General features: G+C 48.4%; 2 protein-coding genes across 6 annotated transcripts in view; one reads left to right on the top strand and one right to left on the bottom strand.

The window, feature by feature from the left end:
- Nucleotides 1-217: 217 nt before the first annotated feature.
- Nucleotides 218-15,338, bottom strand: MAFK (MAF bZIP transcription factor K). 3 transcript variants are annotated; one of them, XM_081965768.1, is made up of 3 exons: nt 15,231-15,338; nt 6,510-6,589; nt 218-4,406 (listed from the first exon to the last, which is right to left on the bottom strand). In XM_081965768.1, the coding sequence occupies exons 2-3, from the start codon at nt 6,543-6,545 to the stop codon at nt 3,972-3,974; spliced, it is 471 nt and encodes a 156-aa protein (XP_081821894.1). In that variant the 5' UTR covers nt 6,546-6,589; nt 15,231-15,338; the 3' UTR covers nt 218-3,971. The 3 variants fall into 3 exon arrangements, with proteins under 3 accessions (XP_081821894.1, XP_081821893.1, XP_081821895.1); XM_081965767.1 differs by lacking the exon at nt 15,231-15,338 and adding an exon at nt 9,885-10,186; XM_081965769.1 differs by lacking the exon at nt 15,231-15,338 and adding an exon at nt 7,929-7,952.
- The window catches only part of LOC309398667 (lysosomal alpha-glucosidase-like), a 23,972-nt gene continuing 16,200 nt past the window's right edge, over nt 11,689-19,460 (top strand). Inside the window, exons 1-3 of one of the 3 annotated variants that reach the window (XM_081965764.1) lie at nt 11,689-11,849; nt 18,235-18,767; nt 19,299-19,444. In XM_081965764.1, the coding sequence (XP_081821890.1) occupies nt 18,246-18,767; nt 19,299-19,444 (668 nt within the window). In that variant the 5' untranslated portion in view covers nt 11,689-11,849; nt 18,235-18,245. Of the gene's footprint in view, nt 11,850-16,684; nt 16,887-18,234; nt 18,768-19,298; nt 19,445-19,460 lie in introns of those variants that run through there. The other 2 variants (XM_081965766.1, XM_081965765.1) reach the window with 2 other exon arrangements.

The raw sequence follows: 19,460 nt of genomic DNA, 5'->3' as shown, positions 1-19,460 counted from the left end.
ACCTGTATGGTAAAATGTATATATTTTATTCATATATATATATATATATATATATATATATATATATATATATATATATATATATATATATATATATATATATATATATATATATATATATATATATATATATATATATATATATATAATCATATATATATATATATATATATATATATATATAATCATATATATATATATATATATAATCATATATATATATATATATATATAATCATATATATATACAAGCACACTCACACACACATATATCTGTATCTATATGCATATGTCTCTCAAATATTTCCAAGTGGCCCTTAAATTGACATCCAATATGGATTACCTACCATGACTATGGTATCAACAGCTTTTAATTCTGATTTAAGCTTTTTCGACGCCTGATTGCAAGGGAAATGGACAGCAACCTGGGGGGTGGGGGAGATGCTTTTACCCCACAGAAGCGACTCCCCGTTCTCCAAAAATCAGCAAAGATGACCACATTTGGAGGTCAAGAGGACTCTTTCCCTTAGAGATGTTTTCCCCTGCCAGAGGGTTAGTCCAACTACCCTCTCGTCCTGTGCAACGGCCTTATCGTCTAATCAGCCATTGGCTTCCCCTTCAATGGGGCACCCACATGTGACAGGGGTGGCCGAGGGGCTCGCAGCTGCTAGGAAGAAAGTGCACAGAGATTGGTCAATGGACAGTGTGAGAGGGCGTGACCACAGCAGGAGAAAAAAAACCTGGTGCAACTCTCTAGGGATAAACCCACCTGCAGCTTTTACCAACTCAAAGCCACCACGATGGTGTTAGCGGATGCTGTGGTTGGAGCTCCCTTGGATGCACTCAAGAATTTCAGTGGGTCTACAGTTGCCAAAGCACCTCCCATCACATTATTCCTAAGTCCGTTATTGCTTGACCACCTCCTAAAATTATGGGCGAGGGGAAGACTTCTCAGTTACGAGGAAGCATCACACAAAAATGGGGACCTCTTCTGGAGCTGACCAAGGGTTGCCCATCCAACACCAGAAATAAGGAGAGCCTCAACTTGGCGTAGCAAAGGGAGGCCCAAGCTAGATTCAGGAGCTGCAGGGCAATCGACACTCAGCCAATCCAGAAAGAGCACCACTATAATTTAGGATGGACGGGGCAGTTTTCTTCATGAAGAGCCCTTGTCTTCCTCGGAGGTAGAAGCTTTCAACCAGGAGCTAGGAACATCATGGCCATTGTTGACTAGGGGCCAAGGAGAGCTGTAGCGAGACGCATTTGGGGGACACCAGGTCAGGGAAGGCACCTCTAAGCATTTATTCCCTCTTTGTGGAGCCCATTTAACTCGCCCCTCGTTTTCCAGAGTTCAGCTTCCAGGTGGCCCCCGAGGGAGAGAAGAGGATAGGACATTTCCGACATTCTTATGCCCACTTGGGCCACTGGCATTTATTTTCTGAAACTCAGACAGTGCAATCTAACCCCTTCCTCTGCTTTGAAGGATTCGGGAAGCTTGCAGAGACCCCGGGGGGTTCCAAAGGACGTTTTCAGAGAAAAACAACAAAAAGCAACTCAGTTCGTTTTCTTCCTCAAACTTTTTGTGAGGGAGTCCAAAGCAGCAAGGATAAACACCAGACGTTAACTGGTCTTCAAGAGGGGTAGGGGGAGGCCGGAGGGAGACACCCCCCTCCCATGTGAGTTAATCTGAAGCCAACAAAGTGGACACATAGCCATTAGCTTTGCTCGTTCTTCCTGATCTGGCAGTCAAAATTAGCCCCCTCCTCGTCACTAAACTACTGAATGGCACTGAAGGGCATTAAGTGCCAAGAAGTCTCCCTGTGCTGAAGATGTGGTACAAAATCTGTGCTGTCCATGCACCCAACTACCACCAGTGCTATATTCACAGTGTTAGTAACTCCACCCAGGATGCACCTACCGCCAACACCTACGCCAAGGTTATGGGCCAGCTACTCTTCTTTATTTGCTTTCAATTAATGAACGCACCCACAGAAGAGAGGTTACAATCTACCGGTATTATCTGCAAGGGAACGTAAGTGGGAGTTTTAAGACACCCCAAGAAAACACCACAGGAACTAGTAGCATTTGGGGAAACAAGGTCTTCTGTTCAAATCCAGCCCCAAAAGAGGGGACACGTTTGACAAGTCGAGGGATGCAAATATGTAAGACGGCTGGGCAACAAGGATCAGTCCTGGATCGCCACAGGACATGGGTGAGGCAAAAAACCATGTCAATGTTGCCTCCCCAGTAGAAAATTTGAAATTTCTCTCTGGTGGGTTGACTTCAGCCAAGCAGAAAGGGCGGGGGAGGGGGGATTTCATTACCGACCCATCTGAAGAGACCTTTCTCTGAGGCTTCGGTTCTCACATTGAACCTTTCTTTCCTCTAGAAACCTTACAAAAAGGTACAAAAGGACTTTGAAAGGGCAACTTACTCGTCTCGCAACTCCATGTTCCCCAGCCTTCTTTCCCTTCTCTCTGTCATCCCTCACTGACAACCCAACTCTAACCATCCTTCATTCCTCTGCCTTTTCCATCAATCCACACGCCGGCTTTCTTTCTCTCTTCTCTGCTCTCCATGCCGACACTCTTTTCTCAAGTGTGAGCAAACTCAGTCTACCTGCACTTCTCATTCTTTGCACACATACAGACAGCAGCCTACATCCCTCCTTCTCGCTCTGGTTTTCTCTGTTTCTCAGAACCACAAGACCCACGTCCAAATTAACTTGTCTCCAACGCCCCCCCCCCGCCCCGAAAGCACCACTTTTGAAACCTTCCCGTGTCCCTCTGCCTAATTCATTATCTTCGAGCGTTATCTTAAGGAGCCCAATCCCCTGCAGATGTTTAGACCTAATTCTTTCTGCTTTTTACTGCGCTTTCCCTTTTGACATCTCTTGATGTTAAAGAGAACCAAAATAAGGGGGGCCGCAGCAGCAGAAATAGTATGGACAAGGCTGTGGGTTGAATTCATATATCTTTTTGACTCTTCCTTGTCCAAAAAAACACCCAAAACCCTTTCACTTTTTCCCCCCGGCGTGTCTTTGATTTACAAAGCTTTCATGTTTCTAAGAGGCTGATTCAAAGGCATCATTTTATAGCACTATCCTTTTCCATAAGTTCTGGTGAATTATCTTTTTTTTTCCTCACAACCTAGCCAACAAATCCAGCCCCTCGCTGCCTGCTCTCCCTCCGTATATTTCCCATTTCCCCACCCCTATGATACTGTAGAACCTGGATGATGATGATGCAGACCGAGATGTATTGTTTGGAAGCCACACCAGAACATCAAAAAGGAGACCCTATTCACAGGCACGTCATGGGAAGCAGCTCCAGTGACGTTTTTGCATTGCAGATGCTGCTCCATGTTGCTGGACCCCCTGACTAAAAGGACCTCCAGCTGGGACGGAGCAGCACCAGGGAACCAGACGGCGAGGTGGACATTCACTCGCTGAGGCTTTCTGACTTTGGAGAGAAAAGACCCGGGGGCTATGAAAATTTGGATGCAGTCACTGTTCCAGAACCTTGATCACCCACAACCTATAAAGAACAGCTACGACGGGGCTGCCATTTCCTTTTCTTTTTCCTAACTGGAGGAAGAGAGATTGTTTTTTTCCTACGGCCCGATGATTCTACCATGTTTTCCGTTTGAAATTTTTCACTGAGCACACGTTCCTTCGATACCTCGTGTTGGTTGGGACTTAAAAGGAGGCCACAAGGAAGAGCTGTGCAAGACGCCTCCTTCGGATTCCTCGAGCTGGATATGCAATTTCAATTTCAGCCCCGGAAAGGGCTTACTTGAACGAGAGCTAAAGCAGCCGGTTGAATTTCCCTTCCGAAGAGTCTGCCGCTACGTGGCTGGCTGGCTCCTTTTTTGGAGGGGGGGAAAGACGGAGGTCTGGTTCGAGAGAGGAAGAGGGCTCTGCAAAGTCCTCCCTTCTAGCCGGGCAGTGGGTTCTGTCCCCTCCTCGGGCATTAGGACGCTGCCGAAAACGGCACGGAGCTGGAGGAGATTTCGGCGGACTTGACGATGGTGATGACGCTGGTGGCAGCCACTTTGGTAGGGGTGATGGGGCCGCGGGCCACGGTGCGGGCGAAGGTCTGCAGGGCTTCGTACTTGGAGCGCAAGGCGTCCAGCTCCAGTTTCATGCTGCTGTTCTCCCGCGCCAGCTTCTCCACCTCCTGCTGGAGCTCCACCCGCTGCCTCTCCAGTTCCTCCTTCTGGGTCACCCGCTTGATCCGGCAGCTGGCCGCGTAGCCTCGGTTCTTGAGTGTCCGCCGCCGTTGCTTCAAGCGAATCACCTCCTCTTTGGTGAGACCTCGCAAGTGTTGGTTCAACTCCCGCACGGACATCGACACGAGTTCATCGTCGCTCAGCACCGGGGCGTTTTCTCCTGACTCCTCCTTGACCTAAAGGACACCAACAGGACAAAGCTCGTGAGTATGTCACGCTGGCTCAGAGGTCTCCAATCTTGGCCACTTTAAGACTTGTAGACTTCAACTCCCAGAATTCACATGCTGGCTGAGGAATTCTGGGAGTTGAAGTCTACAAGTCTTAAGGTGGCCAAGGTTTGAGGTGTTCTGACCGAGGCTTCGAAAACTCCTTGTCCCGACAAAAAACCCTTTTATTCATTGACTGTGAATTCTGCTCCTTCACCTCCAGTAAACTCTTTCAAAGGAGGATTTGCAGTCACAGACCTTCTCTGGCTTGGAGAGCTGCCAGGCCGATCTCTGCAAAACTTGGCCAGGAGTCTCGGAGAGTCACGAACCAATTAAGCGAACTGATTGTCTCCTGCAAACTCCCCTCCCCTTTTGCTCCTCTTTTATTCCCTCTGGGAGGGGCCATTCATCGTCCACCTGTGGCCTCACTCCTGAGTCAGCCCTTGTTCCTTAGCTCTTCCCTTCGTCTGGCCACTCTGCGCATGCACACACTGGGAAGAGGCTCCAGCTGTTCTTCTGCCTCACTGATGTCTGACTCTGATAACTGTCAGACGGCTCTCTGCCTGTGACACGGAGCCCTTATCAGAGCCTTCTCCAGACTCCAGGATTGGCCCATCTTCCTCCCCAACCTCCTCACTGTCTCCTCAAACTCCCAATTGTTCAAAATCCCGCTCACTGTCAAGACCCACCACTAGGAAGGAATCCAGCTATTTTTTAGAATTTTGAGGAAGAATCGAGAAAGAAACAAAAGCCAGTTACATTTTTATGTCCATGAGATGCAGTGACTGTCTTTGACTTAAAACTACTATTTTGTGCCTGCAATTCCCCTCTTAGCCTCCGTTTGGAGTATCCTCCTCACTTATAAAAATGTTGCTCAACATTACAGTTATGATGATTTTGAAGAAATTAATGTTATTCCGTAACTGACTTGCTTCTGTAATTAGCACCAGTAGCCAACTGTCAACCCTCTGACAGACCACACAGGAAACATGACCCCCATGAGCTAATTTTACTTTATTGGAAGGCTGCGTTAATAGAATCTTGAAAATATGAAAGTATGAATCTCCCGCCATCTCTTTTTCAGCCTGAAAAGTTAGGAAGATTCTTTTGTGAGTCTTTTTCTCTGCCCGTTATGCAGCTCTGGGCTCTGCGCTCTCTTATCCAATCATTTTTGTAGATAGCATCAATTCTCCTTTCTTGGGCCTCTGTTCTGACCGAGGCTTCCCGAGACCATGAAGCAGGCTCCTTGTCCCGACAAAAAAAAAACCTTTTATTAATTGACTGTGAATTCTGCTCCTTCACCTCCAGCAAAGTCTTTCGAGGGAGGATTTACGGTCACATACCTTCTCTGGCTTGGAGAGCTGCCAGGCTGATATCTGCAAAATTTGGCAAGGAGTCTCGGAGAGTCACAAACCAATTAAGTGAACTGATTGTCTCCTGCAAACTCCCCTCCCCTTGCGCTCCTCTTTTATTTCCTCTGGGAGGGGCCATTCATCGTCCACCTGTGTCCTTACTCCCAAGTCAGCCCCTGTTCCTTAGTTGTTCCCTTCGTCTGGCAACTCTGTGCATGCACACACTGGGAACAGGCTCCAGATGTTCTTCTGCCTCACTGATGTTTGACTCCGAAGGCAGCTGATAACTGTCAGACAGCCCTGGCCCCCTCTCTGCCTCCGACACAGAGCCCTCATCTGAGCCTTCCCCAGACTCCAGGACTGGCCCAGCTTCCTCCCCAACCTCCTCACTGCTTGAATCTGCTGCCAGCTCTGCTGGCTGCTGGCGGGCCACAACAATCCCCAAGATAAATCCCACATAACATTACAGTGCCCCAACTCTCTGATGAGGAATTTGTGTTTAAAATATTTGTATAACCAAACCAGAGTTAGAAACATATTGATTTTGTTAAAAGTAAAGAAGGTTTCTGATGGCCAAATAAAGCCACCCTCATGTTATACTTTTGGGGCACAGACCGGCTTTTGGAAAAGGGGTGGAGAAAGGCAGTGGAGACTGAAGAGTTGGCATCTTGAACAGTTCACTGAAGATGTCACTTAAAAAAAAAATCCAACTGAGCCTTACCTTAAATGTTTTGTTTGGCTTTGGATTAGTCGTCATAACCTGGATACAGTCACCTGGACAGAATTGTTCAGAAATTGCAACTGGAGGAAGAAGAAAAAAAAGGGGGGGTGGAGAGAGAGAGAGAAAAAAAACAGGCTAAGAATCAGCTTCAGAGAAAAGAATGATGCATTTTATGCGTGTCAGAGACAGGCATCTATCCTGGCAACGCTATTTCACACCATGTTTCTTAGAGGTTGCTTTTTAAAAAATCTGCCTTCTAAACTTTACCTCCCACCTCACTTGATCCACCCCCAATGTCTCAGGATCCCTGGACTTCCATAGGAACGTTCTCCTCCATCCATACCAGTAGTCCTCAACTTACGATCACAGCGGAGCCCCAAATTTAGGTTGCTAAGTGAGTTGTGCCCCATTTATGACTTTTCTTGCCACCGTCGTTTAGCAAATCATTGCAGTTGTTACGTTAGTCACCCAGTTGTTAAGTGAATCTGGCTTTCCCTATCGACTTTGTCCGAAGGTCGCAAACGGGGGATTGCGTGACTCCCGGGACACTGTGACCGTCGCAAATATGAAACGTTTGCCAAGGGTCTGAATTGCGATCACGTGGGGATGCTGCCATGGTCGCGTGTGTGAAAAAGAGTCGCGTGTCACTTTTTCCAGCAACACTGTGACTTTGAGCAGTTGCTAAACAAATTGTGGTACAAGCAAGAGACTTCGTCAAGCAATTCATGAAAACGACAGCATTTCTTTCTTCTTCTTCTTCTTCTTTTTTCAAATGAATGAGAATAACGCTTCTCCCCGGTCTCTGTTATTTCCAACCTGGGACGTTGTAATGAAAGGAGGAAAAAAAACGAGGGACGGTGGCAGCAGGAGTTGAATGAAGATTTCTGCCGAGCTTCCCCATCTCCTCCGGAAGGATTCGGATGGGCTTTTTCCCGACTTTCGCACTGCAAGAGCCAGGCGAGACTTTCCACCCTGTTGAATCCTCAGCTGACTTCCCAGCGTTAACGGCACATTTCAACCACCGGCAGCCACCCAGAAAGGCAGTTTCCTCATCGTGGCTTTGGAAACAGATGGCCGTTTGAATCTTGATCCCTCGCCAGACCCGAGTTTTCAAGAGACGGAATGTCTGGATCCAGAAGAATTCGGTTCATCCAGAGATTCTGCTCCGAACGCCCCCCCCAAGCCCGTTTCCCTTTTTCCAAGCCTCCCAAGCGAGCCCCAAGTTTGCTCTCGGTGCTATTCCTCCAAAGCGGGAGAATGCCACCTCCAAAATCCGACCCCAACTTCACCCTCATCCCATGCCCCCCCCCCCCCCGGTCATCGTTAAAAACAACAAAAACAAACAACCCACCCAGCGATCTTCTCTTCCTGGCTCCTCAAAAGACAGGAAAGTCCCCCACCTCTTCCCAGCCCCCCCACCTGTTAAGCTGCTCCCCAGTCCGAATCGACAGATGAGAAGGCGAGGAGGAAGCGGGGAGGGGGACGTCTCATGAGCCGAGGAAAACAAGGCACCGCTCTCCTTTACTGGGCTGCCATCGTCTCACCCCCACTGGCTGGAGGAAGAGCCCCCTCTGGTCTCCCAGCACAGGGGAGAAGGGAACCCAGCAGCCGATGCCCCTCTGCGCTCTCTCCAGCTGCCCTTCACGCTCACCTCAGGTACTCTCAACTACTTCCGAGACCGACTGTCTAGACTTCAGCTCAGAACCTCCTTTACCTGCATCGCATCGCATGGAGGAGGAGGAGGAGGAGGAGGAGGAGGAGGAGGAGGAGAAGGATGACAGCCTTGGAGCAGCTTCAGAGAGCCGTCTACCTACCACCGATGGAGAGGGCAATGCAGCTGTGACATCACAGTGGCTTCCTTCTCCTCCGCCAGCTTAGGCCACACCAGCCGGGCTCCAACATGAAAATCTGACCTGCCTAAGAAGCACGGGGCTCGGGGAGGCTGCAGTGCCAGACATGGGAGACCGTCGGACCGGAGGGTCTTCCCTCCCCTGGCCGCCACCCGTCCGTCCATCCAAGAAGCAAGCAAGGCTGGGATGACGGCCGTGGGGACCCTGGTCCTCCATGCGCCGTCTAGAGAATGTCACACAGTTCTAATCATTACCCCCCCCCCAATAAAAAAAAAAGAGGAGAAGACGACATCTAGCCAAAGCATCCCAAGCATGATTTCCTTCCGATAGTTGCTATGGTGACCTTGGGAAAGTAGCCAACCCTGAGATGGTAACCATGGAAACAAGAGAAGCCCAAAAGCAAATCATGACTTTGGGTCATCTCTGTGCAAAGGCATGGAGGGGGGAGAGGGAGTGACAGAAGAAGTCAACAGATCCAGGCATGTCAGGACGCATGGGGCAGAAAGAGAAGGGAGGGGGAGAGGATGGGGGGGGGCAGAAGAGAAAGCGGGGGAGGGAGAGGATGGGTGGGAAGGTTTGGGGGGGGTTGTTGTTGGCTGGCTCAGCCCGAGTGGCTCCTGGCTTGACTTGTGCCAATCAGCACCGTTCACCATCCTCATCCTCAAAGGATTGGCGCAAAACTGGAAGTCTGTGGCTCTTGCCTTGGGAGGCGGAGGGGCCAAACCAAGTTTCCTAACAGGCACTGGACATCCCCTCGCCCAGCCCTTCTTCCTCGGCCCCTCACAGCTGCCCCACTGAAGACCACACCTCTGCAACGCCCGCACACACCCCTCCTTTGTTTTTAAAGGAACAGAGAAGCCATGAGCCCATCCGAGCAGGGAAGGTGCTTCCTTCGGAGAACTTGCCTCCTTCTGCTTACCAAGCCAAGGAAACCGGTCCCCACGCATCCCCCCCACCCCCTCCCCGCACACGCCAAACCAAAGCAATGAATCTCAGGGCAGCATCCTAAGATCCTGCCTTGTTCAACTTTCAGAGCTGAAATTGTACAGAAAGAGAAACAGCAGAAGGCTCTTTTTTTCCCCTTCCAGATTCTCAACTGAGGTTTGGAGCAGGCAGGAAGAGCTTGCCAATGGAGCAGGGACCCTGTGAGAAGAGAGAGAAAAGGAAGGCAAAGCAAGAGGAAAAGAGAAGCGTGTTGTTGTTGTTGTTGTTCCCCGAAAACGGTCAGGATTGATCCACGGCTGGATGCTTCCTAGAATGCAAACAGCCTGAACTTCACACGTGGAAGGACCTCAGCTCGAATGACAGAGTGTCATTCAGGACAAGCACAGCCGGGAGTGTGGGCTGGGGGTGGGGGGAGGCGGCCATGCCGTGCTTGGCTTCCTGCAAAGGAGCCAAGGGCCCTGGGGCCAGCGGCTCCAGGTGCAAAAGTTCAAAAGCAGCCACGCAATGGGGAAAGGCGGCTCAGCAAAGCAGAGGAGGAGGAGGAAGAGGAGTGGGAGGGGGGTGTCAAGAGGAGGATTACCTTGGACTTGCAAATCTTTTCCCAGACCCTGGTTCATTCCTTTACAGCTGTCCTCTCCTGCCCTCATGTTTGGAAGCAGTTGCGGGGCGGCCCAGGAGCCCGCTCAAGGTTGGGACCCCTCCTTAGAGGAAGAGGGCACCTGCAGGCAGCCGAGGCCAGGGTGCAGGGCAGGGAGGGGAGGGCGGGCGGGGGTCTCTGTGGGAATCCTTTCCGAGAGCAAGGCAAGTGGAGACCGTTCCTCCCTATCCTGGGGAAGGCGCGCACACGCAGCATGGCTTAGCAGACGCATCGCTCCAGAGCCATAGCTATGCAATGAGTCACCGGCTGTTTACAGAGTGGGGGAACAGCTCGCATTCCCAGAGAGCCAGCAAGTCTTCCTTCTCCTCCCCCTGCCCGCCCCGGCCTTCTCCCCTCCCCAACCCCTAGAAGGCAAAGGGAGAGGCACTGCTGCTGCTGCTGCTCCACCTCCAGGGCCGTTGTGCCAGAAAAGGGAACTTCAAAAACACGTTGAAAAATAAATAAGTTAAAAGGGGGAGGGGGAGGAGGGAAATGAAGCAAAATTCAGCCCCCCCCCATCTCCAAGCCTTAAAGCAGAACAAAACAAAAGCCTCTTGGTCTTTGACCAGGGAAATCTTCAAAGGCCTGGCTCTCCCCACAACACATAACCACCAATCAATGGGAAAAGATGTGTGCAAACACACTCGGCGTCCGGGAGAAAGAGGCCACCAATGCAGAGAGCGTTCCTGTGCTCTCCCCCCCCCCCCCCAGCACTTGTTCACATTTCTAGAGTCTTCTGACAACGGTCTCCCGTCCTGGGTCCCACCTGTTGCAATTTTACACACTGAGGTTGATGTTTGCTGTTTGGCTGTCCTTCCTGCTAGCAAAATCTACTCCAATTTTGCCCCAAAATAGACATATCTACAGGTGGCATTCAATAAGGCCAGTCTGAATGAACGCAAAACAACAAAGCATGAGCATCTCTTTGTATTATTTATTTCTATTCCACTTAACAAATGCTTCTATAGTATTCTACAGGGTTCTTGTTCCTGAGCTTCTTTTCTTTAGACTGCTTTGACTTGTTTGCGTCTGATTGTAAGCATGCCACAGAAGCTTTGGGTTCAACTGTGGTCGTAAGCCAAGGACCGTCTGTATACACATCAACGGGAGCAGGGCAATTCAAAGAGCAGAAGTGTCCCAGAGGGTGAAAATGGCAGCGTGTGGAGGACTCATCCGGACAGCCGTCCTCCCCGTGATCAGAGCCAGCAGGGGAAGAAACCCACCACAGACGGAGAGTCAGGGGCCACCGGACTGAAAGGGACTTTTGGCCAACTGAAAATTTAAAAACGCATCACAAATACCATTGACTGGTGCTAATGGTTGATACGGGTTGCTGCCAGCATCCTAGGTTTCAACCAAGGACCTTCTTAAGATGTACGATGTTCTGAGTAGGGCAGTTTTTTGAAGTTCCGCTGGTGTTATTGCAGGAAGCTGCAATTTCTTGATGTGTTTTATGAAATTCTTGGACATGATACCAAGTGCCCTGATGACAATGGGTATCACTGTTACATGCTTCATCCATAACCGTGTAGTTTCGATGGCCAGGTGGCGGTATTTCGTAATTTTTCCCCCCCAGTTCTTTTTCTTCAACTCTGGCATCTCCTGGTGCTGCGATATCAATGAACTGTATGTTTCAGCCCTCGACAACCGTGATATCTGGCGTGTTGTATTGTTGTTATTATTGAGCTCCCCTTTTCTCTGTTCAGTCTCTCTCCAAAGCACAAAACAGGGTTAATTATAATTTGCGCAAAGCCCTGCTGATACCGCCAGCTGCCGCTGGGTAACATCCGGTCCGTCGTGTTTAGGAAGTGACTGCAAGGAGGAAGATTTCTCGGGCGTTGGAGACACAAAGGGGGGAAAAAACCACACATAGCGAGCTGTGGCTTTCATCAGTGCCGAGGCAGAAAGGTAAATGAATTCAATATTGCATCCCAGCAGGCTGGCTGGGGGAAGTGAGTTATTTGAAGGGGACTGCAGAGGACCTTAAAAAATTATTTTTTCGTGTTCCAAACTTCCCATCTTGAGAGGTTATGAAATGCCGATAGTTCTATCTTCTTCTTCTGGGCCCCCATTGATAAGGCAGCAAAAACACAGCATTGCTCTCTGGTATCTGCTGCTTGTCCCTGCCATAGAGAAGTTTGCTTGGTGGGCGGATTACATATTCACACAGTCTCTACTGGCCCCTTTCTTAGCTTTGCAAGGAGGGACAGAGGAGGAGGGAGAAGGAAAAGACAGAAGTGAAATGATTTCATCTTTGGAAGCGATTCATCTCTTGCAAGTTGGGGAATTCCTCCCTCTCCTGGTGCCTTATCACTCAGCATTTATGGCATTATTATTTTTATGCACCGTGGTTTAGTGTCCCCCCCCCACCTCAAAAAAAAAATTATGCTGCAGATGCACGGTCTCCTTATGGCAGGGGTGTCCAAACTTGGGAACTTTAAGACTTGTGGACTTCAACTCCCAGAATTCCCCAGCCAGCTGAGTCCACAAGTCCACAGATTTCTCATTTAGCAACATCAATCTCGGTCTCAATTGTGATCCTACGTTGAGGACTTTCTGTACTTTATTTACATTCAATCTGGCGAAAATAGAAGCCTTTGGCTTAATTGGCCCGTAAGGTGGTTACCAGAAGTAACTTGGTTTGCATAAACACCAAAGAAGCAGGCAAGGTTCTCTTCGAGCAAACTAGACACTGATGGGTCTCGTATGGGGGCCATTAAGATGTCCACCGCTAGTCCAGTCTAGCCAGTGAGCCAATCTCCCAGACTGGTGAAGCACCTTTCATCATTAATCATGAAATCAAGACCTTGTGAGAACTTGGATAGCCTCATAGGTAGTCACACAGAAGGCGAGAAGTAAGCATCGGTTCCTCCTTTAGAATTCAGAGTTGAGCTGTTTTGTGAAAGTACCTCCAGTTGCTAATACTGAGAGTAGGCTGCATTTGAAAAGTCCTGGAAAGTCCCTGTTATTTTTGCAACCGGCCACCACATTGTAGCATCCAGTTCAAGCAACGCGCCCCCCCCCCCCCATACCTGCTGCATGTCTTCTCCAAATGCCCGATGCCTGCTGATGCATGTTGGTAGGAAGCATGGAGATAGAATGCACTGAATGGTTTCTTGAAGCAGTTAAGACAGAGCCGTGCATGCACGTTCCAACCGAAAAGTAAAAATGCAATGACTCAAGAAGCATCTCCCACCTCGCATAGGATGCTCTGGTGATTCATTCAATGCCTGTAAAATTCCCTTCGGAGGACAACCCCCTCAAACTTTCCAAATCAACTCCTAATCATTCAAATCTTGCCAGCCAGTTATGCACTAGAACACAACCCATTTAAGAACTTCTAGAATAGATCTATCTACGTCTCTCTAGAGGTCGACCTTTCTTACCTCAGCAGGCCACTGGTCACACAGCCTTTGCAGTGTTGCAACCATCACGGCCTTATGCAATCTACCCCCCCCCCCATTTACAGATTGGGAAGGGGAGGACCAACTTCCCACAAGTCTCAGGAATGGAGGGATTCTGGGAGCTAGTACAGGTAGCCCTCGGCTTACAACAGTCCACTTAATGACCGTTCAAAGTGACAACAGCACCAAAAAAAGGGACTTATTGCTATGACCTTTGCAGCCTCCCCATGGTCATGTGATCAAAATTCAGGTGCTCAGCAACTGGTTCATATTTATGACGGTTGCAAGAAGCCGGATCCACTTCATGACAGTGTCAGGGATTCCTTTAACAACTATGGCAAGAAAGGTCGTAAAATGGAGCAAAACAAACTTAACCACAGAAACTTGAGGCTCAATTATGGTGATACCTCACTATCTTATAACGACTACTTGCACACAAAAATGGAAAGGTTGAAAAACCCCATTGCAACCCCAGCCACATGGACCCCTTCTTTGTGGGAAGGTGGTTATTCTCCCCCCCCCCACCTTTGAAAGTGAAAATAAGATTCATATAACAGCAGTTCCTTAAGGTGGTTTCATTGGGTGCTGTTTCTGCAGGACGGAGGTGAGGCCTGAAGCCAGGGGCTTCCCAGGTTTTAACTGATTTTGTCCCCAGGAAGGGGAAATTCCAGTAGCGAACAGATAAGGCCCCAAAAGCATCAATTAAGTTTATGGCTCTTAAATGCAGGTCTAGGCTTGCTCTGGAAAATAATACCCGCAGTCTAGATTTATCTGCTACTACGAAAGGAGTTCACAGTTAAAGTGTTTGTTTATGGAGGCATGTAGTATCCTGACACAAAGTAATATTAGTGTAGAATATCATTGTAGATAAACACAGACTGCTACAAAAAAACCTCAGATCTGGCCCAAACCAGCCAGGCATTTACTGGAGGGGAAATCCTTCTCTCCGCCCAACCAAATTTGCAAGCCGGCTGCATTTCCCTGTGCCTTGATGATGGCTTGGTGGGCTGGTAAGGCAGGTCACCGATATGTAGGACAGGTTATGATCTCACAAATTGGTGGCTTATTCAATCAATGTCCTGGCTTAGAGCAAGAGGGGAGTTTATAGTCTTCACTAAAAGCACCCGTTGGCTAAAAGAACAGGGCTACAGCAGTACAGGTAGTCCTCGACTTACGACCACAAGAGAGCCCAGCATTTATGGTGCTAAGTGAAAAATTTGTTAGTTTTGCCCCATTTAACCACCTTCCTTGCCACATTTGCTAAGTGAATCACTGCCGTAGGTGACACGGCCACCGCCATAAATGTGAATCAGCTGTCAAGCATCCAAATACAAATCGTATGATGATGGGGATGGTGCAAGGGTCACAAGTCTGGAAACGTCACAGGTCACCTTTTTCCATGCCGCCGTAACCTCAAATTTCACTAAGTGTCACAAACGTCACTAGTGCCTCAAGGACTACCTGCAATTAATCGTTAGGGGCTTAAGGATGCATCTTCCTGTATGTACAATGCCCCGAGACAAAGCAGGGTTGCATGTGCAGGTATTTATATATATATATATATTCATATATATGTATATGTGTATGACTATATATGAAATAAATAAGTAAATAAACCGGCCGCTTCCCCCCCTCCCCGACTTCGCTTTCGCCACGTGCGAGACGAGAAAACCCCGCCCTCTCCGCCCCGCCCACCCTTAGGCCCCGCCCTGGCGCGTCTGTGCAAGCGCGCGGCCAAAGGCGGCGGCGACGCTCAGGCCACTGCTCTTTCCCCTCAGCGGGGAGTGTTCGCTTTCGTTCCTTTCCCCACCTCCACCCAACCCCCGTTTCCTCTCCTCTTCCCGCCGTTACGGCTTTCCCTCCCCCGTCCCCGCCGTCGCCTCACCTGGAGCGCTCAGCCGGCGACCAGCCGTTGCCCGGCGGGGCTTCTGAGGCGACGGAGGCGGGAAAGCCCCGCCAACGGGCGAGTCAGCGGGGAGGGGGGCGGGAGGAGTGAGGGGGGAGCTGCGCGCGCCACCTCCTCCTCCTTTTCCCCCCTCCCTTTCGGGTAGCAGCCTTCCCGGGCGCGCGTGTGCGGCGAATGAGCGGAGGAGGCGGAACCACAAGAGGAAAGAAAAAAAAAGGGAGGGTGAGAAAAGAACCAATCGCGAACGCGCGCGCGCGAAGCTCCTCCTCCTCTCTATCTTTTTTTTTTCTTTCCCGCCCAGCCTTTGATTTTGAACGCTTCCAGCCAATGGGGGCTCTCCGTCTGGTTTCCGGGATGGGATGTCTCTGAGCTACATAGAAGTGGTGTGACTATTATTTCAATGTTTCATTTCCTCTTTGTTATAAATATCTTTAAAGTATCATTTTACGCTCTACCATATGACTGAACTGTGACAGTATTAAAATGTAAGGAAACTGATAGATGCACCACATACAAAGAGAACACAAAACCCGAGGCCAAAGATTTTGAACCACAAGCTTCCCTTATATTTGACCTTCTAAAATACAGATTGTGAGATTCCCAGAGGCCAGTTACGAATGACGTTTATATGTACCTTTTTCATGTGGGTTCTCGCTGCTCCTTCCTGCATAGAATTCTATAGAATAGAATGGAATAGAATTCTTTATTGGCCAGGTGTGATTGGACGCACAAGGAATTTGTTATGCTCAGTGTACATAAAAAGACAAGATACATTCATCAAGAACCATAAGGCACAACACTTAATGATAGTCATAGGGTACAAATAAGCAATCCGGAAACAATATCAATATAAATCGTAAGGACACAAGCAGCAAAGTTACAGTCCTGCAGTCATAAGTGGGAGGAGATGGGTGATAGGAACGATGAGAAGATTAATAATAATAGAAATGCAGCCTTAGTGAATGGTTTGACAGTGGTGAGGGAATTATTTGTTTAGCAAAGTGATGATGTTCAGGGAAAAACTGTTCTTGTGTCTAGTTGTCTTGGTGTGCAGTGCCCTATAACATCGTTTTGAGGGTAGGAGTTGGAACAATTTATGTCCAGGATGCGAGGGATCTGTAAATATTTTTCCCAGCCCTCTTTTTGACTCGTGCAGCGTCCAGGTCCTCACTGGAAGGCAGGTTGGCCATAATTGTTTTAATTCTTTGTTGTGCTTTTTGGATGACATCTTTGATGACACATGAAATGCAGAGAAGCCTCTGTCAGTCTTGGGAGAGGGGAAAAAAACTCAAGATGCATCGGTCCATGCTGGATAAGGCCAGGAAAGACAAAGGGTTGGCATAGAATGCTGTTTAAAAACAACAAAGGCAGCAGTAACAACCAGCCCATGAAGCTTCAGCATGATTTGCAATGCCCTGTTTGGAGGGCTTCGTTTTAAGCCGGCGCTTTTTGTAGAAGGTTTACTGTTGTGTGTGTTGCAAGTGCCGCACGCTGGGCGGCTCTCTTCCCCTTCCTGCTGTGGCTCTGTGAAGAGGAGACACACACAAACACACACACAGACACACGCACAGAGGTATGACTTGCTTTGTTTTGTTTTTGTAGTTCTAGGCTGGCCTTCCTCTTGACCTCACCAAGGTAACTTAGGAAGCCCTGCAGGGGGGGGACTTGCCCCCTGTCCAAAACACCTTTAAAACGGTTTGTTTGTGGCTTGACTAAACTTTGCTTTCTGCACCCGCTCTCCCCCACCCGCAGGGTTCTCTCCACTGTCCGTCCCCTCTTCCTTGATTTCTAACCATCGTGACCCCCCAAGGGCTTCTTAGACGCTCGCTCCGAGGATTGTGCGTGGTTGAGTTCACCCATGCGCAGCCTGATTCCGGTGGCTGCATTTCCCTGGGAGCCTTGGGATTTCTCTCCCTCCCCATGAGCAACATGGCTACGGTTGCTGCCTAGCAGGAGTCAAGGAGAAATCCGGGGTTGGGCAGAGAGCAGAAGACAGCTGACAATGATCTCAGATATACTAATCAGGCCCCGGGTGATGCTATGCACCCAACAAGCGCCTCAAAGCCTCCAGGCTCCTGCATTAAAATGTTTTCAGGTTCTTATGTTGGGTTTGGAGCCAAACTAGTAGCCAGTTGAGGCACTGAAGCAATGATGGGATCTTCAATCAGTTGGGTTCACTCAGTTGGAGCCCCTGGTATCGGAGGAAGCTTTCAGATCCCCTTCAGAGGCTGCCTTTACCCCTTTCCTTGCAGGACTATGATCTGGAGATCCCTGCAGTGTAAATAACTTTGCTCGTTTTCACTCCCTGTCATTATGATCCCAAGAACTACAGATAAAGTCAAATTTATTAAGAATAGAATAGAATAGAATAAGGAATAAAATGGAATAGAGAATAGAATAAGAGTTTAGAATAGAATATAGAATAGAATAAATAATAGAATAGCATAGAATATAGAATAGAATAGGAAATAGAATAAGAGTTTAGAATAGAATAAGAGTTTAGAATAGAATAGAATAGAATAGAATAGAAGTTTAGAATAGAATAGAATAAGAGTTTAGAATAGAATAGGAGTTTAGGATAGAATAGAATAGGAGTTTGGAATAGAATAGGAGTTTAGAATAGAATAGAATAGAATAGAATAGAATAGAATAGAATAGAATTCTTTATTGGCCAAGTGTGATTGGACACACAAGGAATTTGTTTTTGGTGCAGATGCTCTTAAGTGTACATAAGGAGAATAAAAAATATTCATCAAAAATCATAAGATACAACTCTTAGTGATAGTCATAGGTTACTAATAAGCTATCCAATCGTACTAGGAAACAAATAAAACAATACAAATAGAAAGATGCAAGCAATAGTCATAAGTGGGAAGAGATAGGTACCAGAAAGGAAGAGAAGAATAATAGTAATACAGTCTTACTAAGTCATTTGAAAGTGTGGTGGGAATTCGTTGTGAAGCTGTTTATCTTCCTTCTGCAGCAATTGCCACCATGAAGTCCTATCAGAAGCTGAGCACGAATGTCCCTGGGATCACCGAGGCAGGGGAGGAAGACGCCGATGGAAAACCATTGTGCCATCAGAAGTTGTCGGCTTGGTGGCTAGGTGGGGGCCTCTTGATGGTGGCCGCCCTCCTGAGCGGGGTGACCGTTTGGGTTCTCGGCCAGATTTGGTGGGATCAGCACGTGGTTCCCTTCTGCTCCAAATGCACCTCCGTGCCAGAGAACCTCCGCTTTGACTGTTACCCGGAGAAAAGCGTGATTGTGACGCGAGAACTTTGTGAGGGTCGGGGGTGCTGTTTTGTGGACGGCGAGACGCCCCTCGATAGGATAAATGGGATTCCCTGGTGCTTTTATCCCCCCGATTTCCCCAGCTACACCTTGGGGACCACGAACGAGACTGAGCTGGGGCTGGTGGGCTTTCTAACCAGGGAAACGAAGACTTATTACCCGAAAGATATTGAGAAGCTGCAGCTCAGGGTGGACTTTGAGACGGATTCTCGGTTGCGTGTCAAGGTGAGTCACTTGAAAAGAGATAACCACAATAACAGAAAAGGAAAGGAAGAGAAGGAGAGGAGAAGAGAGGAAAGGGGAGAGAAGGAAGAAAGAGGAAAGGAGAGGAGGGAGGGAAAGGGATAGAAAGAGAAGGAGAGAGGGTAGGAGGGGGAAGAGGAAGAGAGGAGTAGGGGACAGGCAAGGGAAGAAGGAAAAGGGAAAGAGGAGGAAGGGATAGAAAGTAGAGAAGGGAGGGAGGGTGAAAAGAAAAGAAAAAAATAAGGTGGTGATAATACAAAATAGCTGTATGGGATGGTAAGAAAAGCAACCCAGAATTGTATATTTTAACTTTTTATATGGAAAAACAAATATGTAAAAGTGATAAAAGATAAATAAGGAGAATAACTATGTGAATCTGTACCTGTAACTATACGTCAGAGAATAAAAATAGAAAAAAAAGGCAGGACACTTGTTAAACGTTCTTGCTGCCCCTTCACCATGTTGTCTTTGCTTCCATGCGATCCCTGTTTGTCTTTCTCTTGCCCTTTGTAGATCACCGATGCCACCAACCCCCGGTACGAGGTGCCTCTGGACGTCCCCCAAGCCACCAAGAAGGCGCAGAATCCTCTCTATTCCGTGGAGTTCTGCCAGGAGCCTTTTGGGCTGGTCGTGAAGCGAAGGCTCTCAGGGACAGTTCTGTAAGCATTTTTCCTC

Source organism: Natrix helvetica (assembly GCF_964273705.1).
Source record: "Natrix helvetica genome assembly, chromosome: 13".
NCBI classification, from domain to species: domain Eukaryota; kingdom Metazoa; phylum Chordata; class Lepidosauria; order Squamata; family Natricidae; genus Natrix; species Natrix helvetica.
This window is presented reverse-complemented; position numbering and strand designations above follow the sequence as displayed.